The sequence below is a fragment of the Pseudochaenichthys georgianus genome, chromosome 24 (genome assembly GCF_902827115.2).
Source record: "Pseudochaenichthys georgianus chromosome 24, fPseGeo1.2, whole genome shotgun sequence".
NCBI classification, from domain to species: domain Eukaryota; kingdom Metazoa; phylum Chordata; class Actinopteri; order Perciformes; family Channichthyidae; genus Pseudochaenichthys; species Pseudochaenichthys georgianus.
This window is the reverse complement of record NC_047526.1, coordinates 11,914,579-11,932,844: the sequence shown is the minus strand read 5'-3', so window position 1 is coordinate 11,932,844 and position 18,266 is coordinate 11,914,579. Positions and strand designations below refer to the sequence as shown.

Sequence of the window (18,266 nt, the reverse complement as noted above, 5' to 3'; positions counted from 1 at the left end):
TTCCCCTTTTTCTGGAAAGCAATCAGGCATTGGACACGCTATGGTAAACAAACTACATTGTCTGGTAGATATCATTCTTATTGTCTTTTTTTTGGGTTTGCCGTGTGTCCCCTCCCCCTCTCTTCTTTTATTCGTTCTCTTTGAGTTTCATCCTAGACACTCTTATCAAAAAATGAGGAGATGGGTTTGTATTACCAGGCAATTCTTTCTTCGCTTCTTCTCAATTTCCTCCTTGACCTGCCAACAGCCTTCTTCTTTACCCCACAATCCCCCATTATGTTTTTTTCACTTTGGCTTTTACTTTTTTTTTCTCTGTTTCTTCCACATTACTGCAGATTTCCAACAAATAAAACAAAATTGAATTTCTTTGCCTTAGTCAAGGCGACTAACTTTTTATCAAAAAAATGTTGCACAAAAAGTCCCCATTTTTTGTGAGGACTGTCGTACAGAACTGACAGAAGCTTGCCACAATCCCAATGATGGGACCTCGACACCGAGCCCTAAAAGAGACCAACAAATGGCAACCCTTTACCTTCATTGCGGGAGCTCTGACAGTTGTTTCCAACTCACTATGGCGCATGGCATGCCCACAATTCATTTACCCTTCACCTACCAAATTCATTTAACCTCAACCCTGTCATCCAAATAACCACTAACACTCTAATTCACTCACCTTCCACCTATCACTCAACCCCCCCCACATCCCCTGTGTGTGTTTTGTAGCATGCTAGTGAAAGTGGTGTTGTTGTGTTTTAGCTAACCTTGATCCCCCGTTACCCCTGGGCCCATATTCATAACATTTCTAAGAATAAGCATACTGATCTAGGATTATCGGTCTGCTCCAGTGACATTGAAAACACAGCCATGACACCTGAGCTAAACCTGATCCCAGATCAGCTGTTCTGAGAGTGTGTTTGAATATGGGCTCTGGTCTTGATTGCGCATGAGTCTCGGAGTCTGTGTGGCCTGCCCCCAGCTTTGCCTGGCACCATTGATCCACTTACTCCCTTACATGTCCAATTAAATGTGGTTAATTTGCCTTCTAATGGTGATGACCTTGGTTTGCACATTGATGGTGTGAAAAGCCCCCCTTCGTTTGCATGTGCGTGGATATATAGATGTAGATGTCTGCGAGAGATTGGCGAAAGTGAGACGGATGGTGTGAGAGTGAAAGTGTGTACGTATGCGTGTGTGCCCACCTATGTGTGTACAGTATACATGTGTGTCTGCATTTAGCAGATAAACCCGAAACCTAAGACAAGTGTAGTCAATTTGTCCTTGGTTTGAACATTGTACTAACCCTCCCCCCAACCTAAAGTTTCCGAACCAAACCTACAATCCATTCTCTTACCCCCATCAAAGATAAAGAAAATATGCCTGGGCCATATTTTCTTTACCTGTCCTGTGAATCCTATGGCAAAAATTCCATTAACAAAATCCAAACACTGTCTGGTCCAAAACAATCGCTGAAAGGTACCAAAGGATTCCGTAAAAAAACCAAAAAACAGTTCAATGAGAAAGCAACCAACAGTGTGAGACCTAAAGAAACTATTTTGAATGCAGACCAAGGAAGGTGGTTTGTTTTATACACATCACGACATCGAATACCAGAGTGTAATGGCATGGCTTTGGCTATGTGTTGCCCCTCAACAGGTGACTATCTCCGTGGATGGCATCCTCACAACCACTGGCTACACCCAGGAAGACTACACCATGCTGGGCTCCGATGATTTCTTCTACGTGGGGGGGAGCCCCAGCACTGCGGATCTGCCCGGATCTCCTGTTAGCAACAACTTCATGGGCTGCCTCAAAGAGGTAGGAGAGACACGTTTCATTACATGACTAGTATACAATGTGGGTTGTCGTATTGCATTATTATACCTGCATTTTTCAAACTGTTGTCATGCATACATGTGCAGCCACCCACATACATTCTACTAGTATTCACACAGCAAGTGCAGCTGTTTGTGATACGGCATAAAAAAAATTATCAGCACCCTTTTCCTGAAAAAGAAGGCAATTGAGAGTAAAACAAAATTGCATTATCAATTAAAGCTGCTGAGTTGGCAGCGGAAGTATCCGACTTTCAATATTCCCCCGCTTAATCTAATTCATAACACTTACTGCACTTTGTGTGTGAAGAAAATATCACAAAATTGCTTCTGTCACATGTAATTTGCAGCATAAGGCTTGAGTGTGCCGCTGAAACGCCTCCCGATGGACCGCATTCTGGAAGAAATATTTGCTTATGATGAAATAGGAATAAGCGTTGTTGTTTCGGGACATTTATAATGCATTCGCTGGCCCTTCAAGCTTGTCTGTAGAGCCAGAAAAAGTATTAAGTACCCCGTTATTTACTATTTTGCTCGCCATTACTTATTCTGCAGAGACTAAGGATAATAAAGGGAGAACTGATGGCCCTTTGGTGCTGGAAAACAACTTACATGTCTGGTCTGGTTCCTGCAGTTTAGCAGCAGGCTCAGAAATGGCGTTAGGTTTTTCCCAAACTGGGGGCAAGTGTGTGTCTTAGTGGAGTAGCTGCAGTATGGAAAAGAGGAAAGAACACATCATGTTGTCACCATAAGAGATTCTTCCTTGGTGTTATAAAATCATTTTGGAGAGTATTGTGGACCTGCAGTTTGTGTTCACATCAGTTGTATCTTGAAAGCTGTGTTACAGTGTTAAAAGGAAGGTCAGTTCTGTTGTTATTACAGGACTAATGTGCCTTAGTTGATTGGAACACTGCCAGAAAAGATCAGACGGATCATATCAAATGTTGAAATCTAACTCTGTGAACACTAATTGATTGTGCGTGTTTCATCCTGTGAAGGAACTGATAGATGTGTCTAGCTTTGATCAGATATCAACCAATTCATTACTTGTATTTCAATCGACAACACAATCTCATGACACACATTAATAAGAAACTTCCGTGTTAAAAACTCTAAATACACCAAGATCCACAGTAATGACCACAACTATAAACTGTGTCCCCAATACCAGTTTACTTTTTAAAGCATGTTTTATTAGTTCTTTAATGTCAAATAGTATCGTCCATGTTTCATGCTGTCTGGACACAAAGACACATGAATTCAATGATTGCTAGTTACATTTTTCAGTAGTAGTTCGGCAACAAAAAAAACTTGTTTTCGACAAATTCAAAAACCACCTTAACACAACATAAAACTTTATTATGGATTTAAGGAAATTGTGTCCAATTCTGCTGTTTAAATACAGCTTTACTAATGTGATTTTTCAAATGCGCATACAAATACATCTATGGAAGCAAGGATAGTGTTTAATAAATGAGTTGAACCCAACTATTTATATTAGTCATTCTACTCATTTCCATTTCTAACACTATGAATAAGTTTAAATTCAATTTCATAATCCAAATCATTTTCTCAAACCTGCCTTTCGTCATCCCTCTGGCTGTTTTTCTCCTTCCATCACAACCTTCTCAATTTTGTCAAAAGCCAGTAAGTCTTTTGATGTGCCGCTATGCTGAGCACCTTCAAACATGCATTGCATTTCCATCGGACCACTATATACATTCTCTTACTTCCTCTTGCTTTGAGGCTACGCACACACAGAAGCAAACAAGCAGGTCTGTTAGAGAAAGTCACCTTGTCTGCATTGTTTTATGTTACCACTCATGCTGCTGTTCCCCCAGTCATTACCAGATTCTCTAGATTCTGCATCTCTCGACCACGCTCAAACTGCTCTGACACTTTCTCTCACAGACACAAATACAGTGCATACATTAGAAGCACCGACCCAGCCATGCCTTTACTGTTGCTTACGGCTGTGTGAATAAATAGATATGCACAACCTGAGCTTTGACTTCTTGCAAATGTACCTGTCATCATTAACATCTTAGTGTTTCTTAGGCTAGGTTTTTCTTTCAGTCTGTGGTTGCCATTAAACACACCACAAGCACAAAGAGTACCATTAACATATCCGTATTGTTAATTTATTTCAAGCTATTCATGTTTTCTTTTTGCAATGTGAAAAGATGCGTTGGTACTCAGTTCTCGACTGCAACAGAATTATTGAAGCTTTTCGCCGGAGCTAGTAGTTGCATCAGAGTAATGATTAAATATGAATGTGTGAACACAGAGTTATAAGAACTGTACACATACTGTATTTGCCAGGCTTACTTGTTTGTTTTTTACTCTAACTGGTTGTGTAGTCCATACCAAGTAGCAAGGGGAAGAAAGTAGTTCACCTTCTGAATTTGTATGCACATACTAGTGATGTGGTAAATTCCACAATAACCTGAGCCTCCTCACCCATCCACCAATGGCATTTCCAATTGAATTATAAGGAGAAAATATCCTATGTATTGTACAGCTTTTGTACACACTTCCTGTTAGGCAAGGCAAGTTTATTTATATAGCACCTTTCAGCACACGGCAATTCAAAGTGCTTTACAAAAATTCATTAAAATACATTTACAAAGAAATACAGCTTGTTTGGGGCTCTCTGCTGGAACTGCTACCCCCGCGACCCGACCACGGATAAGCGGGAGAAGATGGATGAATGGATGGATGGAAGAAATACAGCAGAAACACATTATAAAATGGCATTTAAAAACGGGCATTAAAAAGCAAAGATAATAAAAAAAACACAACAGGTATACAGTAGAATACATGAATACAAGCCATACTGCAGCTCAATCAAAAGCAGCGGAGAAAATATGAGTTTTCAGTCTGGATTTGAAAGTAGTAAGAGTTGCAGCGTTTCTGGTAGATTGTTCCAGATGGTCGGGGCATAATAGCTACAGCTATCCAGCCTGTATTTTTGTATGCTTGTATTGCTGCACAATTATTTACCTCATTTTGTTATTTCTTGTCATCTTTCTGGCTTACTTACCAATGTGTATCCGATATCACTCCCCTTTTGGCTCTGCTTTTGGTCTCCTCCTACTTCTGGTTTGTCAGCTGCTACATTTTCTAACATGTTGATCATCTAGTTGCTAACTTTGTTTGTCCCTAACAAAAGGTTTTTTGTCCAACAATCGTTGCCCATACATCTGGAAATAAGGTTGATAAGAGCTTTGCGACACAATGGCACATTTACAGGAAACAAAAACAATTAGTTGAAAGCTGCACAAAGGGTTAACAACGTCAGGCCCCTTTTAGAGAGAGCATGTTAGCAGAATGCAAAACATACCATGAGTGACGCTTTCCTTGTTTCGTACACTGCCTTTTTTGTTGTTGTCCGACTTAGATCAGCCAGGACGACCACCAAATGAGTGCCAGCACTGTGAACCTAGACATGTTGAGTACCCACAAGTTTTATGTTAGAAAATGTATAGCAGGGTCCCCAGCACATAGAAACTGTCAGATGCTAACTGCCAAATTGTCTGTTCAGGCAGCCACATGGCACGGAAAGCTGACTGTCAGTGAGTGTGGCAGAAAAAAGGTATTATGCTAATTGTAGTTAATTGCAGAGGGAGAGGACGCTGGCGCTGCTTGTTCGCCGCTTCTCAATCTGAGTTTACATTTTAGTTTTCTGTGTTGGATCTTATCTTCAAACGTTCAACCCTGTATCTTCTGTTGACTGCATTTCTGTGTGGATTCTACCGGACCCATTGGATTCCAGCAGCCTGTCAGCCAAATTGGACCGCCGCCACCACAGCTGTCAAGCTAGCTGGATTTAGTTGTGACCACTGGATGCAGCCGATTCGCTGCTCCTCCTCTACCAAGCGGGAGTTGTAGCCTCCTGATCATAAACCGGATCATGAAACTGCTGAGTATACTATTTCCCCACCTTTTCACATCATGCAGACTGTCAAACTCTTCATATGGATCGCTCTACTCTACACCGCCACGAGCGCCTCCCTGCCGCTGAAATACTCTGCAATGGAACTACTGCATCTCAGATCAAACTTCAAGACCCCCACAGTTCTGCTTGCCCACCGTGACATTCTCCTCAAATGACCAAGATATGTCCGTCGTGGATCTGGTCGAAACTCGCTGGACACACAACACAACAATAACACAAACATTCGCTCCTTCTGATCCACTAAGCCCCGCCCCCCTTGCACTGTCACCTGCACTGTCAATCACACTGTGTTATCCCCACTGCCCAAAGCAGCCACCTATACGCCATTTGATTAATTGAAATTAGCTATTTTCAATGTAAGATCTCTCACCAGTAAGGCCCTGCTGGTTTCTGAGCTCATTGTGGACAGAAAGCTTGACTTTTTATGCCTCACCAAGACTTGGCAACAGCCTAATGACTTCTCCCAGTTAAATGAAGCCGTTCCACCGGGCTTTGCCTATATGTGTAAACCCCGCAACACCGGGAGAGGGGGTGGTCTCGCCTTGCTCTACCGTAAGGACATCAAAGTCACTGCTGTCACTGTCCCCCATCACTCTTCCTTTGAATGTCTAGCTGTTAAACTCTCAGGCCCCAAACCCATCATTATTGTCACCATCTACAGACCACCAAAACCCTCTGCTGTTTTTCTCACTGAATTTTCCTCATTATTAACATCTGTATGTGCAATGTCCCCCACTGTTATTCTCACTGGAGACTTTAACATCCACATTGATGACCCATCCAGTGTTTTTGCCAATGACTTCATCTCACTCCTCGACTGTCTTAGTATCACACAACATGTTAACTTTCCTACCCATAATAAAGGTCACATACTGGACTTGATCTGCTCCACTGGCATTACTCCTTGTAATATCACCGATGCCGAGTTTCCTATCTCTGACCACAAAGTTGTGCTCTTTGAGGTTCACGCCCCCCGATCAAAAGCTAAAGAAGAACGGATAATCTCCTTCAGAAATATCAAACACATCGACCCCACAGATCTCACCACCCTGATCAACTCCTACCCCATCCCTCTTGCATCCTCTTCCCCTGCTGACTTGGTGAGTCACTACAATGACTGTCTGTCCTCCTCGCTTGACGCCCTGGCCCCTGTCAAAACCTGCACAGTCTCCTTTGCCCACACCGCTCCTTGGTTCACCTCCGACCTTCAACGTCTCAAAACAACTGGTCGTCGATTTGAACGGCTGTGTAAAAAGACCGGACTATCAGTACACACCCAAATCTTTGCTGATCACCTACATCACTACAAGAACGCCCTCTCCACTACCAAATCCACCTACTACTCCAACCTCATCAGCACTGGCACCGGTAACACGAGAGCCCTTTTCTCAACAGTTAGCCACCTACTTCAGCCCCCCAGAACTCTCCCTCCTAACATCTCCCCTGAACGCTGCACTGACTTTCTGCAATTTTTCAGCTCCAAAGCAAGCAACATCCACCTACAGCTGGCCTCATCAGACGCCCCCTCAACGGACCCACTCTGGATGGCCACCACGGTCCAACCACCCACCAGCACCCTCTCCAACTTTACTCCATCATCAGAAGCCACCATCTCCAAGCTCATCTGCAAAGCCAAATGCACCACCTGCCAGCTTGATCCCCTCCCCACTACCCTCATCAAAGCCTGTCTGCCGTCCATTTCCCCCATGATCACAAAAATAATTAACTCCTCCCTCATTTCTGGAACTGTACCCCCCACCTTCAAAATGGCTGCAATCACACCCACCCTCAAAAAACCCAATGCTGACCTTAACCACTACAGGCCCATCTCCAACCTTCCCTTCATTTCAAAAACCCTTGAAAGGGTGGTTGCCGCTCAACTCCAGTCCCACCTCGACTCAAACAACCTCCATCAACCCTTCCAATCTGGTTTCCGCTCAATGCACAGTACCGAAACAGCTCTGGTTAAAATCACCAACGACCTCCTCCGTGCAGCTGACTCTGGACTGCTCACCATCTTCATCCTCCTCGACCTCACCGCTGCCTTCGACACAATCTCCCACCCACTACTCCTGGAACGCTTGGCTGACATTGGGATCACTGGTGTTGCACTCTCCTGGTTCTCCTCCTGCCTTACCAACAGACAACAGTTTGTCCAGCTGGGGAACCACAGGTCAGGGTGTTCTCCTGTTTCACTGGGTGTCCCCCAGGGGTCAGTATTGGGTCCACTCCTATTCATCATTTACCTCCTCCCACTATGCACAATCCTCCGTCACCATGGCATCCACTTTCACTGCTATGCTGACGACACGCAAGTCTATATCTCAACCAAACCCAACACCGCCCTCCCGCCACCTCCCTCACCACCTGCCTCCAGGATATCAGGAGCTGGATGAGCAGGAACTTCCTGAAGCTAAATGGTAGTAAAACTGAGGCCCTGCTCATCGGCTCAAAAAACACCCTCTCCAAAATACTAACCACCCCACCCCCAAGCATCATGATCGACGGCTTCCCTGTATCCTTCACCAGCCAAGTCAAAAGCCTTGGCGTCATCCTGGACAGAACCCTTTCGTTTGCACCCCACATAAAAAACATCACCCGGACTGCCTTCTTCCATATCTGCAACATTTCCAGACTCCGCCCATCCCTTTCACAATCCAGCACCGAAATCCTGGTTAATGCATTTGTCACATCCCGGATTGACCACTGTAATGCTATCCTCTCTGGCCTACCCACACAACTACTCAACAGACTCCAAATCATTCAAAACTCGGCTGCCCGGATCATTACCTGTACCAAATCGCACTTCACTGGCTCCCTGTTCAGCAACGGATTGACTACAAAAACCTTCTGCTTACATACAAAGCCCTCAACAACCTCACCCCCACCTATCTCTCAAACCTCCTCCAGGAATACACCCCCTCCCGCTCCCTGCGCTCATCCTCAGCCAGAATCCTGACTGTCCCCACCTCCCGCCTTAGCACCATGGGAACCAGGGCTTTTAGCTGCACCGTGCCCAGGCTCTGGAACTCTCTGCCTCCACACATCAAACAGTCTGACTCCATCACGACATTCAAACCCCACCTGTTTAAACTGGCCTACTCACTCTAAAACACATTCAACCTGCTATCACAGATCCCCCTCTCACTCCGTCACTCCACACTCTTGTCTTGCCTGTGTTATGCTTTATGCTGCTGTACTGCCTTGTCGGTTCGATTAAATTGTGTTCCGTTTTTGTTTTAGCTGTTTTAACTTTTAAATGCACTGTAAGGCGACCTTGGGTGTCCTGAAAGGCGCCTCGAAATAAAACGTATTATTATTATTAATGTAAGACCATCACTAACTGTACGCTAACCAATAGATAATGCTTTGAATTCATGAAAGCAAGGGTTAGGGTTTGCCAAAATCTCAAGCCCTTTTGCCTTGTACATTATTCTCCTGTCGAGACCATGGTAACTACAGTTAGTAAAGTAGTTCAGGGTATCTAACAACAGCCTCTATAGACAGCCCACATTTCAGTTCATCTGATTGGACTAGGGGGGAAAACGGCAATGACGTTGGGTTTATTTTTTTTACAACTGGAGGTGTTCAGGGCCATCCAGCTAAAACGGAAGAGTCTCAGCAATGCAAAAGCAACTAGCATGAGGTTTCATACATATTTAAAAAAAGGGTGTTCAAAAATCTCTGTCTGATCGTAACAACCCTTTCCTCATCCAACAGTACAGTAGTCTTTTGAAAAATGTCTCATGTTAAAATATTTATAAGTGCAGCTTTAAGGAGGCTAATACATCACTGCAGTCATATGTCATCACAGGCCACATTGCAGAGGCATTGGTATCCTCCGTTTGTTTCCATTATTATCCCAAGAAGCGTGACTCAACATGAGCTGGCCCTTGAGAGGGAGCGTTTGGTGGACAGAACCTTCCAGGTGATTCACCATGTGGTATCGGGTAGTGGTAGTATTGTGCGATCCTCAACTGTTCATCATCCGTTGCTCCATTAAGCAGGCATGATGCCAGCTGCTACCCAGGACTAAGCAAACTGCTCACGACCGGCTGTTTCATCCTTCTATTCATTCACAACAAAGCCCAACTCTTTCATCGACAAGCAGTCCCTATGCATCATCCTTTTGTCTCGAGCTCTTTCTTGCTCTCCTACACCATCTTTATTCTTTCCTGCCCCCTCCACCTCTTCCTTTAGATCCAATATCCCCCAGATAATGAGGGAATGATTCAGTCGTGTTTGGCCCATTGCTCAGATCCGAGTGCGTCAGTATTTCTGTCTGACGCTGAGTAACGTCTGGCCAGGGTGCTTCAAACGATACAGAAGAAAGAATGTCGGTGCATATTGGACTCTATATTTAAAAGAAAAACACACTTAAAGCTGATGAATAAACCGATGCAGGCATGTGTTGCAACAACGAGCGGCTTTCTTTTCTCTTCTGTCCGACCAACAGAAGAGCCGCTGCCATCACAAGCCCTCTCCACTGCACTCATCTGCCGCCGTAGGCATTATGGGATGTCATCCATACACAACACACACACACGTCCCGTCCTCTGCGCGTGTTTTGCCATGTGTGCCGCAGCGCGTCACGTGACTCAATGGCCATTGGGGCTAACTCTCCGGTCAGCCTGATGTTTGCAGTACCTTATGCAACCCCCCTCCTCCCCGCCCCCTTCTCTCACGCCATCCAGCCCCTCCTTCCGGTGTCACAGGGCACCCGTGGCGGCAACTGGCAACTTGTGTCAGACTGCGGGGGCAGCTGGGGCATGTCTGCAGACGGAGGAGGAGCCGGAGAGAGGAACTGATGAGTAATATCAGAGAAGTATGTCCGGGTAGAAGGTGGAGTGTTGAAGAAATGAAAGGCCAAGACAAGTGCATATGAGGTGGATGTCAGCAGGTGGGAGACACAAACAGAAAATACCGATATTGACGGAGATCAAGAGAATGATGAGTAAGTGAGAGGAAGAGGAGCGAGGGCAAGAGACCGACATTTGGCATTTGAGGGGAACATTGTCGTCATCAGTTTTGTGTTAGTCACCGCAGTATGTTCAGGCAACGCTTGTTTTCCCCTCCAATACTTATGCAAATGTCATCCTGTCCTTTTTAATTATTTCTTTAATATCCACTTAGAGGGCCAAACAGTGATGGATGAGTTCCATCTTCAGATTTCTATGGAATTATTTCACCTTTCACCCTTGTACAGTCTCAACTAAGTTTCATCCTGCACATGTTTATATCTGGAAATCTTGGTTACTTTAAACCCGGTGTTATAATATTACAACAATAAATGTGCTGAAAATATATTTTAAATGGTGGAGTCAGTATCCCAGGGAGCACAATTACACCTATGATAACTGATAGCATTTGAGAGGAATGTTTTTTATTGTTGACAAAATTGGAACTCTTTTTTCGAAAGTCATGCTCTTTTGAAAGAGTGCAGCTAACAACACATGATAACTATTCCCTTTTTTAAAACATTTTGTATCTGTTACTTATCACAGATGAAATGTAATTGCAGGAAATAAGTTTTAATTTCTTTGCTTCAGACTGAATGGCGACCTCATAGCAGGCACCCTCTTTAATACTATGCAGCTTATTGAATGATCTAACACAAACTTTTCTCCAGGAAGTTGAACAGATTCTGTTTTAAGGCTTAGACCCTCCCACACAACGGCGACTTTATGATATATTTTACTGCACCTACCAGAAACCCATGGATTTTTGCAGCACTTCTGTGATGTAAACAAATGCCAAAATTGAAAGGTATTTTGTTGGCTACATTTCTTTCCTTTTAAAGGAAAGGTTTTTCACCGTAGGAAATAATAATGTTTTGCATTCTTCCCAAGAGTTAGATGAGAAAATATAACTTTCTTGAATGAAGCTACAACCAGGAAATGGTTAGCTTAGCTTAGATTTTAGCCTTTGCAGACCATTTACATGCACACAAACCTACGTAACACACTTCTAGAAAGGGAAAGTCCCAACATATTCTAATGGGGCCCCTTTAATGTTACAGGCACCCTATTGTACAGCATAGCTCAGTATTATGCAAACAGATGTCGTGTGTTATACATGCAGTATTGATCCTCAAAAGTCCCATAACAAACATTCAGTCTGATAAGATAAAAGCATTCGAGAGATCAGTACTTGCCGTGTTTAAAGATAACAATCAAATCCACATTTTTGGTGTAAACTCTGGCCCCGACTGAGCTGATTTGGATTTAGTACTGTTAAAAACCATAGGAGGGATGACGTTTTATGAACTTAAATAGGACATCTTGTATGCTAATTTTCAGGTTCATATTTTTAATATGAAGTGATATTGGGATTTCAGCCTTTGCAGACCATTTACATGCACCAAAACTATAACCTTCAACAGGAAAGGGAAAACGCCAAAAAGCACAATAGGGCCCCTTTATCTCTGTTTTAAAGGGGATAAGGAGTGTTGTGTATTTTACAGAGAAATACATATGGTCTAAGAAAAGGAGAACATTAAGTAATTGATTTCAGAATAAAAGTCACCCTTAAGTTTTAAATGCATGGATCTGAAGTTGTGAATTGTATATTAGACTTTGGTGCAAATGATGCCTTGTTAAGCTTTCCATTTCAGTCTGGAACGTATTTTTTTGAGAAAATATGGCTATTTATATATTGTATGGATATATTTATTTTCTGCAGAAGCTCTTATTTCTCATTCCCTGCAATGTGTTCATCTTAACTTGTAGGATGAAACAGAAGGAAGTGAGGCATTCTCTCCCCAGCTGGAACCCTATCAGACACATAGCTGTGATAGCGGTGAAGGTGGTGCTGTAGCAATAGAGCTCGAGGTTGGTGTTTGGAGCTGAGCTGCAGCAGCATTCGCAGGAAGGGTTGGAGAAAGTTCATGTGACAGATTGAATGGAACGCCTCATTGTGTGTGACAGGGTATGTGTCGCAGTGAATGGTGTCTCAAGGGGCCCGGCTGAAGCAGACTGCCTGAGAGAGGTTTGCAGCATTCTTTTTTGCCGCATAAAGGTACATTTCACCCAAATCACAAAATATACTAGCAACCAACATTTTGAATATCCCCCACGGAAACTGTTGCTACCAAAAATGGAACTTGCTTAAATCTTTGATTTTTACTTTTTTAATAAGCCAGTAAAGACTTTAAATTAAATTATTTAAATCTTTAGCTTATTGGAATGGTACTTACTTAAATAAATAGTGATAAGATATACTGATATTTAGATGGACTAAATGTGAAATATCTTCAAGCCCACACTTGCATCCAAATCATACCATACATTTCCATGTCAATATTTATGAAACAAAATATACAAATGATATGAAAACATGAAGTGCATGCTGGGCAAAACCTTGATTGATATGTTTGCACTCAAAGCACAAGCTGAGACGGTTGAAACACAACGAATATTCCAACACATCTATTATGTCATAGGTTACATTTCAGGTATATCTTAAACTGTCCACTTAAAAACAACCATATCTACAATCCAAATTAGGAAGATATTTTGTATTTGGGTGAGCGAACCCTTTAATACTGGTGCACTGTCACGTCCCAGTCCCTGTGCCATGGCAGTCAGACTCGTATTGATCCCAAGTAATTGCTACTGAATATTCTATCTCTTGTTTCCTCAGTGCTGTCACTCATTCCGTTTTCATCAATATTTACCCACAATCGCCCACCGATCTGCACTTTCTGTAGTAAATACTGCATTGTATTGTATATCTGTGCAGTTGCATTTGTGGATTTGCACACACACCCAATTGACTTTTTTGTTTGTGTGTGTGTATCTTCACTCCACGTCAATGGAATTACCTCGCTTCTTCATTAATACTGGGGCTAGATCATGAGCTGACAGCAGCTGTGGCCGGGGCCGAGAGGACAGCAAATAAAATAAAATAAAATCAAATTTTAATTATATAGCACATTTATAAACGATTTTTGGTCGAGCCAAAGTGCTGTACATATAATAAAATAGCCTACAGTAGAGACACTTTACAGCAAATACAACAGCACAGATTGTTCAGAATATCAGTATGAAAAAAACGACACCCTCTGTCCTTAGACCCTCACATCGTACAAGGAAAAACTTCCGGAGAAAACCCTCAGTTTAAGGGGGAAAAATGGGAGAAACCTCAGGGAGAGAGGGACCATGGGCACTGATCTGAAGTAGAGTAGGGAGAAGATAGTGTGTGTGTGTGTGTGTGTGTGTGTGTGTGTGTGTGTGTGTGTGTGTGTGTGTGTGTGTGTGTGTGTGTGTGTGTGTGTGTGTGTGTGTGTGTGTGTGTGTGTGTGTGTGTGTGTGTGTGTGTGTGTGTGTGTGTGTGTGTGTGTGTGTGTGTGTGTGTGTGTGTGTGTGTGTGTGTGTGTGTGTGTGTGTGTGTGTGTGTGTCACGCTTCCACCCACCTGCCCTTCCCTTACCAGGGCCCGATCAATACACCATACAGGAGCAAGAGACAGAATCCCGGCTTTATGGAGTCGTTACAGTCCCCTGTGCTTTCACTATGAATGGGCCCCATAAGGCCGTTGATGGGCTAAAGGAAAGCTTAGCAAGGCACAGCCATAACAAAGGATAAGATGAGGGACAAATCGCAGCAGCAGTCAGTTCCTCTTTTATGGCATCATTTTGATTAGCTTATAGATCGGACTGCTGCACATCAGACAAAATCATAATCCCAAAACATATCAGGAGCTGGCTGATGTGAAGATTAGTACGTACCAGAAACGCTTTGCAGAGAGACTTTGTAAAAAAGTCGGCAAGAATAGGGATGCCACGAGAATTCATACTCTGGTACCAAGTTGAATCCAATATACTGAAAACGTTACAAACCTTTGGGTTACTAGGGTCAGGGTAAGGGAGACTAACGGCTTTCCGCCATCCTGAGGACGATATAAAAGGTGTTTGAAACATAATAAAGTCACTATTGACATGCAGGAGCCATACATTTCTTAGCTGATGATGCTTCAATGTTAGCAATGGTCTCGTAACTGACATGAGAGCTAGTTAGCTATTAGCTCTTGGCAGCCAGTGAACGCAAGTTCTCTGGATTTGCATTTTGGAGCATTCATGCACCTTTCAGTAAAAATGACTACCCGTCAACAATTTCCTAATGTGTGTGTAAAAAAGACAACCGGTCATTGCAGTTCGTACACTGCCCGTCCAAAGAACAAGCCACCAACTTGATGTAACTACTGTAAGCCAATCTGTAAGAGCCTTCCATTGGATAATTCATGCAGTGACTATTATGTTTCAGCTGGCAACAAGTTATTTAACCCTAGCTGATGCAGCTTCTCATTTCTTAAACAACCATGTCAGAAGACATATCCTGTGGTCGTGGAACAGATGTTAATCAGGGGTCGAATTATTGGCCTGCATCAAGCAAAGAAACATCTAAGGATTGACATGACATCCGGTGAAGAACTGTCCAAGGCATTATTAAAACCAAATCAATGAATCTTGATTTACCCTGTTCCAGAGGGATGGGGGCGGAGGAAGTGATGCACCCATCATGCCTAGTGCCCACCGTACAAGCCTGTGGGGGCAGTGGTATGATCTGGGATTGCTGCAGTTGGTCAGGTCTACATTCAGCAATGTTACGTTCCCAAAGAAGGAGGTCAGCTGACGACCTGAATATAGTGAATATATCTCTCCATCAATGGTATTCCCTGATGGCATGGGCATGTTCCAAGATGACAATGCCAGGATTCAGTGGGCTCACATTGTGAAAGAGTGGTTCAGGGAGCTTGAGACATCACATGGATCGCCCACCACCGAGTCCAGACCTCAGCCCCATTGAGAATCTTTGGGATGTGCTGAAGATGGGTAGTGTTTTCATAATCATGAAGGATGGGTCATGAAACAAATAAATTGGTTTTCACTTGAGGGTGGCTGGCACTTCCCTTAGGGATAAGGTGAGAAGTTCAGTCATCCAAGATAGAGCAGCTGCTCTTTCGCGTAGCTAGGAGCCAGAGGTTGTTAGGGCGCCTGGTAAGGATGCTACCTGGCCGCCTCCCCAGGGTGGGATTCCAGGCACGTCAAACCTGGAGGAGACCGAGGGGCAGACTGAGGACCAGGTGAAGGGAATATATCTCCACGCTGGTCTGGGAGCCCCTTTGAATGCCCAGTCAGAGCTGATTGATGTGGTCAGGGAAAGGGCAGTCTTGGGGACCTCTTCTGGAACTGCTCGTTCTGCGACCCAACTGCAGATAAGCTGTGGAACATGGGTGTATGGATAGACCATGGTATCAAATTGCTATTGAGAATTGTGGAATTTCACCGGTATTGTTATTAAATAATATATCTCTGGTGCCATGACTCTTCCAGTGAAGAAAACACTGCAGTGTTTACAAAGAAGTTGTAAATTCCAAATGAGGTACATTAAAGCCTCTTTTTCACCTTGCTTTCTCTTTTCATGTACTATTCAGATTTCTCTCATATCCAGAGGTTAGCTGATAATCACATGCAGACAAACAGACAGCACAAACCGAGAGCATCCCTCGGGCCATGAGTCATACAGTAGTAGCACGCTTAGATGATATTCAAACACTGCACCAGCATCACCCTATGATGTCCTTGTTTTACTGCAATAGGTCCATACGATCAATTGGTCATTCTACAGAAATCCATTGGCAAATATTTTGATAAGCTATTAATTATTTATGTGATTTTTACTCTAGTTTTCTACATTTTAAGCATATTCTGCTTTTATTCTATTCCTGTGTAGGGATAGGATGATATAAGGTTTTATTTTGTATTCATTAATTATTATAAATAACACATGAAAAAGCTGTCACGGTCGAACATAGAAAAATAGAGCCTGATTTGTTTGTAAGAAAATACAGACTTGCAATATTTATATGTTTTTTTTGTCAGTCAACTTTAGGATTTTAAATAACCTTTTTTAGGATTGTTTGAAATGGTCTCCTTCTGTGTGGATTATGACAGAGCATTTGAAGATGTCACTTTGGGCTTTTATGTTAATTATAATCTACATTTCAATCTTTTTTTGTTTACGTTTTATAGACAAAGTAAACAAGTCACCTTTTTTAGACCCATGTATACCTTTTGTAAAGGATATCACGTTTCAAGAACTGTGTCAGATTGATGCTGTAACATTTACATGTTTGAAATAGTCATATAATGCTATATATATATTTAATCTTAAAAACATTTCCAACTCAAATGTGCTCAATGAGGTAACTAGGAAAAAGAAGGTTGCTGACAGAAGACTGACGGATAAAGATAGAGCAACAATTCCTCTTCAACGGTCAAATCTATTTCTGATTTTCTATATTAAACTATTCATTTATTTTGCACACAATGTGAGAAACTATAGAGCTTTATGATATTAATCATACGCTTATTCCTGCTGGGTTTAATTACTCATTAATTAGTCGGTCAGACAGCTGTGGTATGTAAATGTTATTCCCCCCCGAAGGCTGTGTCATATTTCATTTCAGACTAGTGCTTTGAGACTGAATAACTTCCACATTCACACAGACTCCCCTCGCCGGTCAGAGCAGGCAACTGCTGACCGTGATTATCTTCAACATGTATGATTCCATGTGTTCACTTCACACTAACTGCTATTCAGCATTCATATCTTTTATTTAGACTCATCAAACACTGCAGATATTGTATCACTTACATTTTTTTTTATAGTTTTTACTTTAGTTTTTATTCAACTAATTCAATTTGAACTGCTGTTTAAAAAATGTCTTATGTTTGTGGAAATATTTGTATTTAATTTGATCTTTTTTGCACATTCTTTTCATTATAACATCTTATGAAATATTAAAAGCTTTGTCTTAAATGGAGCAACATTTAAAAACCCAATTTCCCCCCTGGATAAATAAAGTATGTTGATTCTGCTTGAGAGTGTAACATGGATTTATAACTGAACAAAACAAAAAATGTGCAGTTTATCAGTAATAAAAATAACATTCCTTTTCCTATGCATCTCTTTATCTTTAATACATACATATACTTTGATGCAAGTTTCCTAAAGTTACCAAAATATACCGTTTTTGAATCTAAAAAACATGTATTACTATTGTGTGCTGCGTTCCTAGTCGATCAGGTGCTTGACAAAGGTTGTGCTAAACTAAGTCTTATCTTGTGTGTCATGTTCAGGAGATTAAGGGTGGTCATTAACCTATTGACAGCTCCATCACTGTGTGTGTACTGTACGTGCACGCCCAAAAACACACGCAATCACATTTTGAAATCCAGTGGCACGGACTGGCCTTACAGCGTTTAATCCTCCAGATCTCTCCCTCTTTTCCTCTCTATTTGCCTCCCGACATATTTCCTTTCTCATGTTGCCGTCTCTTTCCGTGCTTATTCCCAGCAGCCTCGCCTCTCTCCTCTCTCTCTCCCCCTCTCTTCAGTCCTCCTCGGCGCTCGGGTCACCTGTGTTGATTTACTGTCAAATCTTCCAGGATTATCGGTAATCCCACAGCAGTAAG

General features: G+C 42.6%; 1 protein-coding gene across 1 annotated transcript in view; it reads left to right on the top strand.

Moving 5' to 3' along the window:
• The window catches only part of LOC117439802 (neurexin-3b), a 298,311-nt gene that overhangs the window by 1,450 nt on the left and 278,595 nt on the right, over nucleotides 1-18,266 (top strand). Inside the window, exon 2 of the mRNA XM_034075888.2 lies at nucleotides 1,654-1,815. Coding sequence (XP_033931779.2) covers nucleotides 1,714-1,815 — 102 coding nt within the window. The 5' untranslated portion in view covers nucleotides 1,654-1,713. The remainder of the gene's footprint in view (nucleotides 1-1,653; nucleotides 1,816-18,266) is intronic.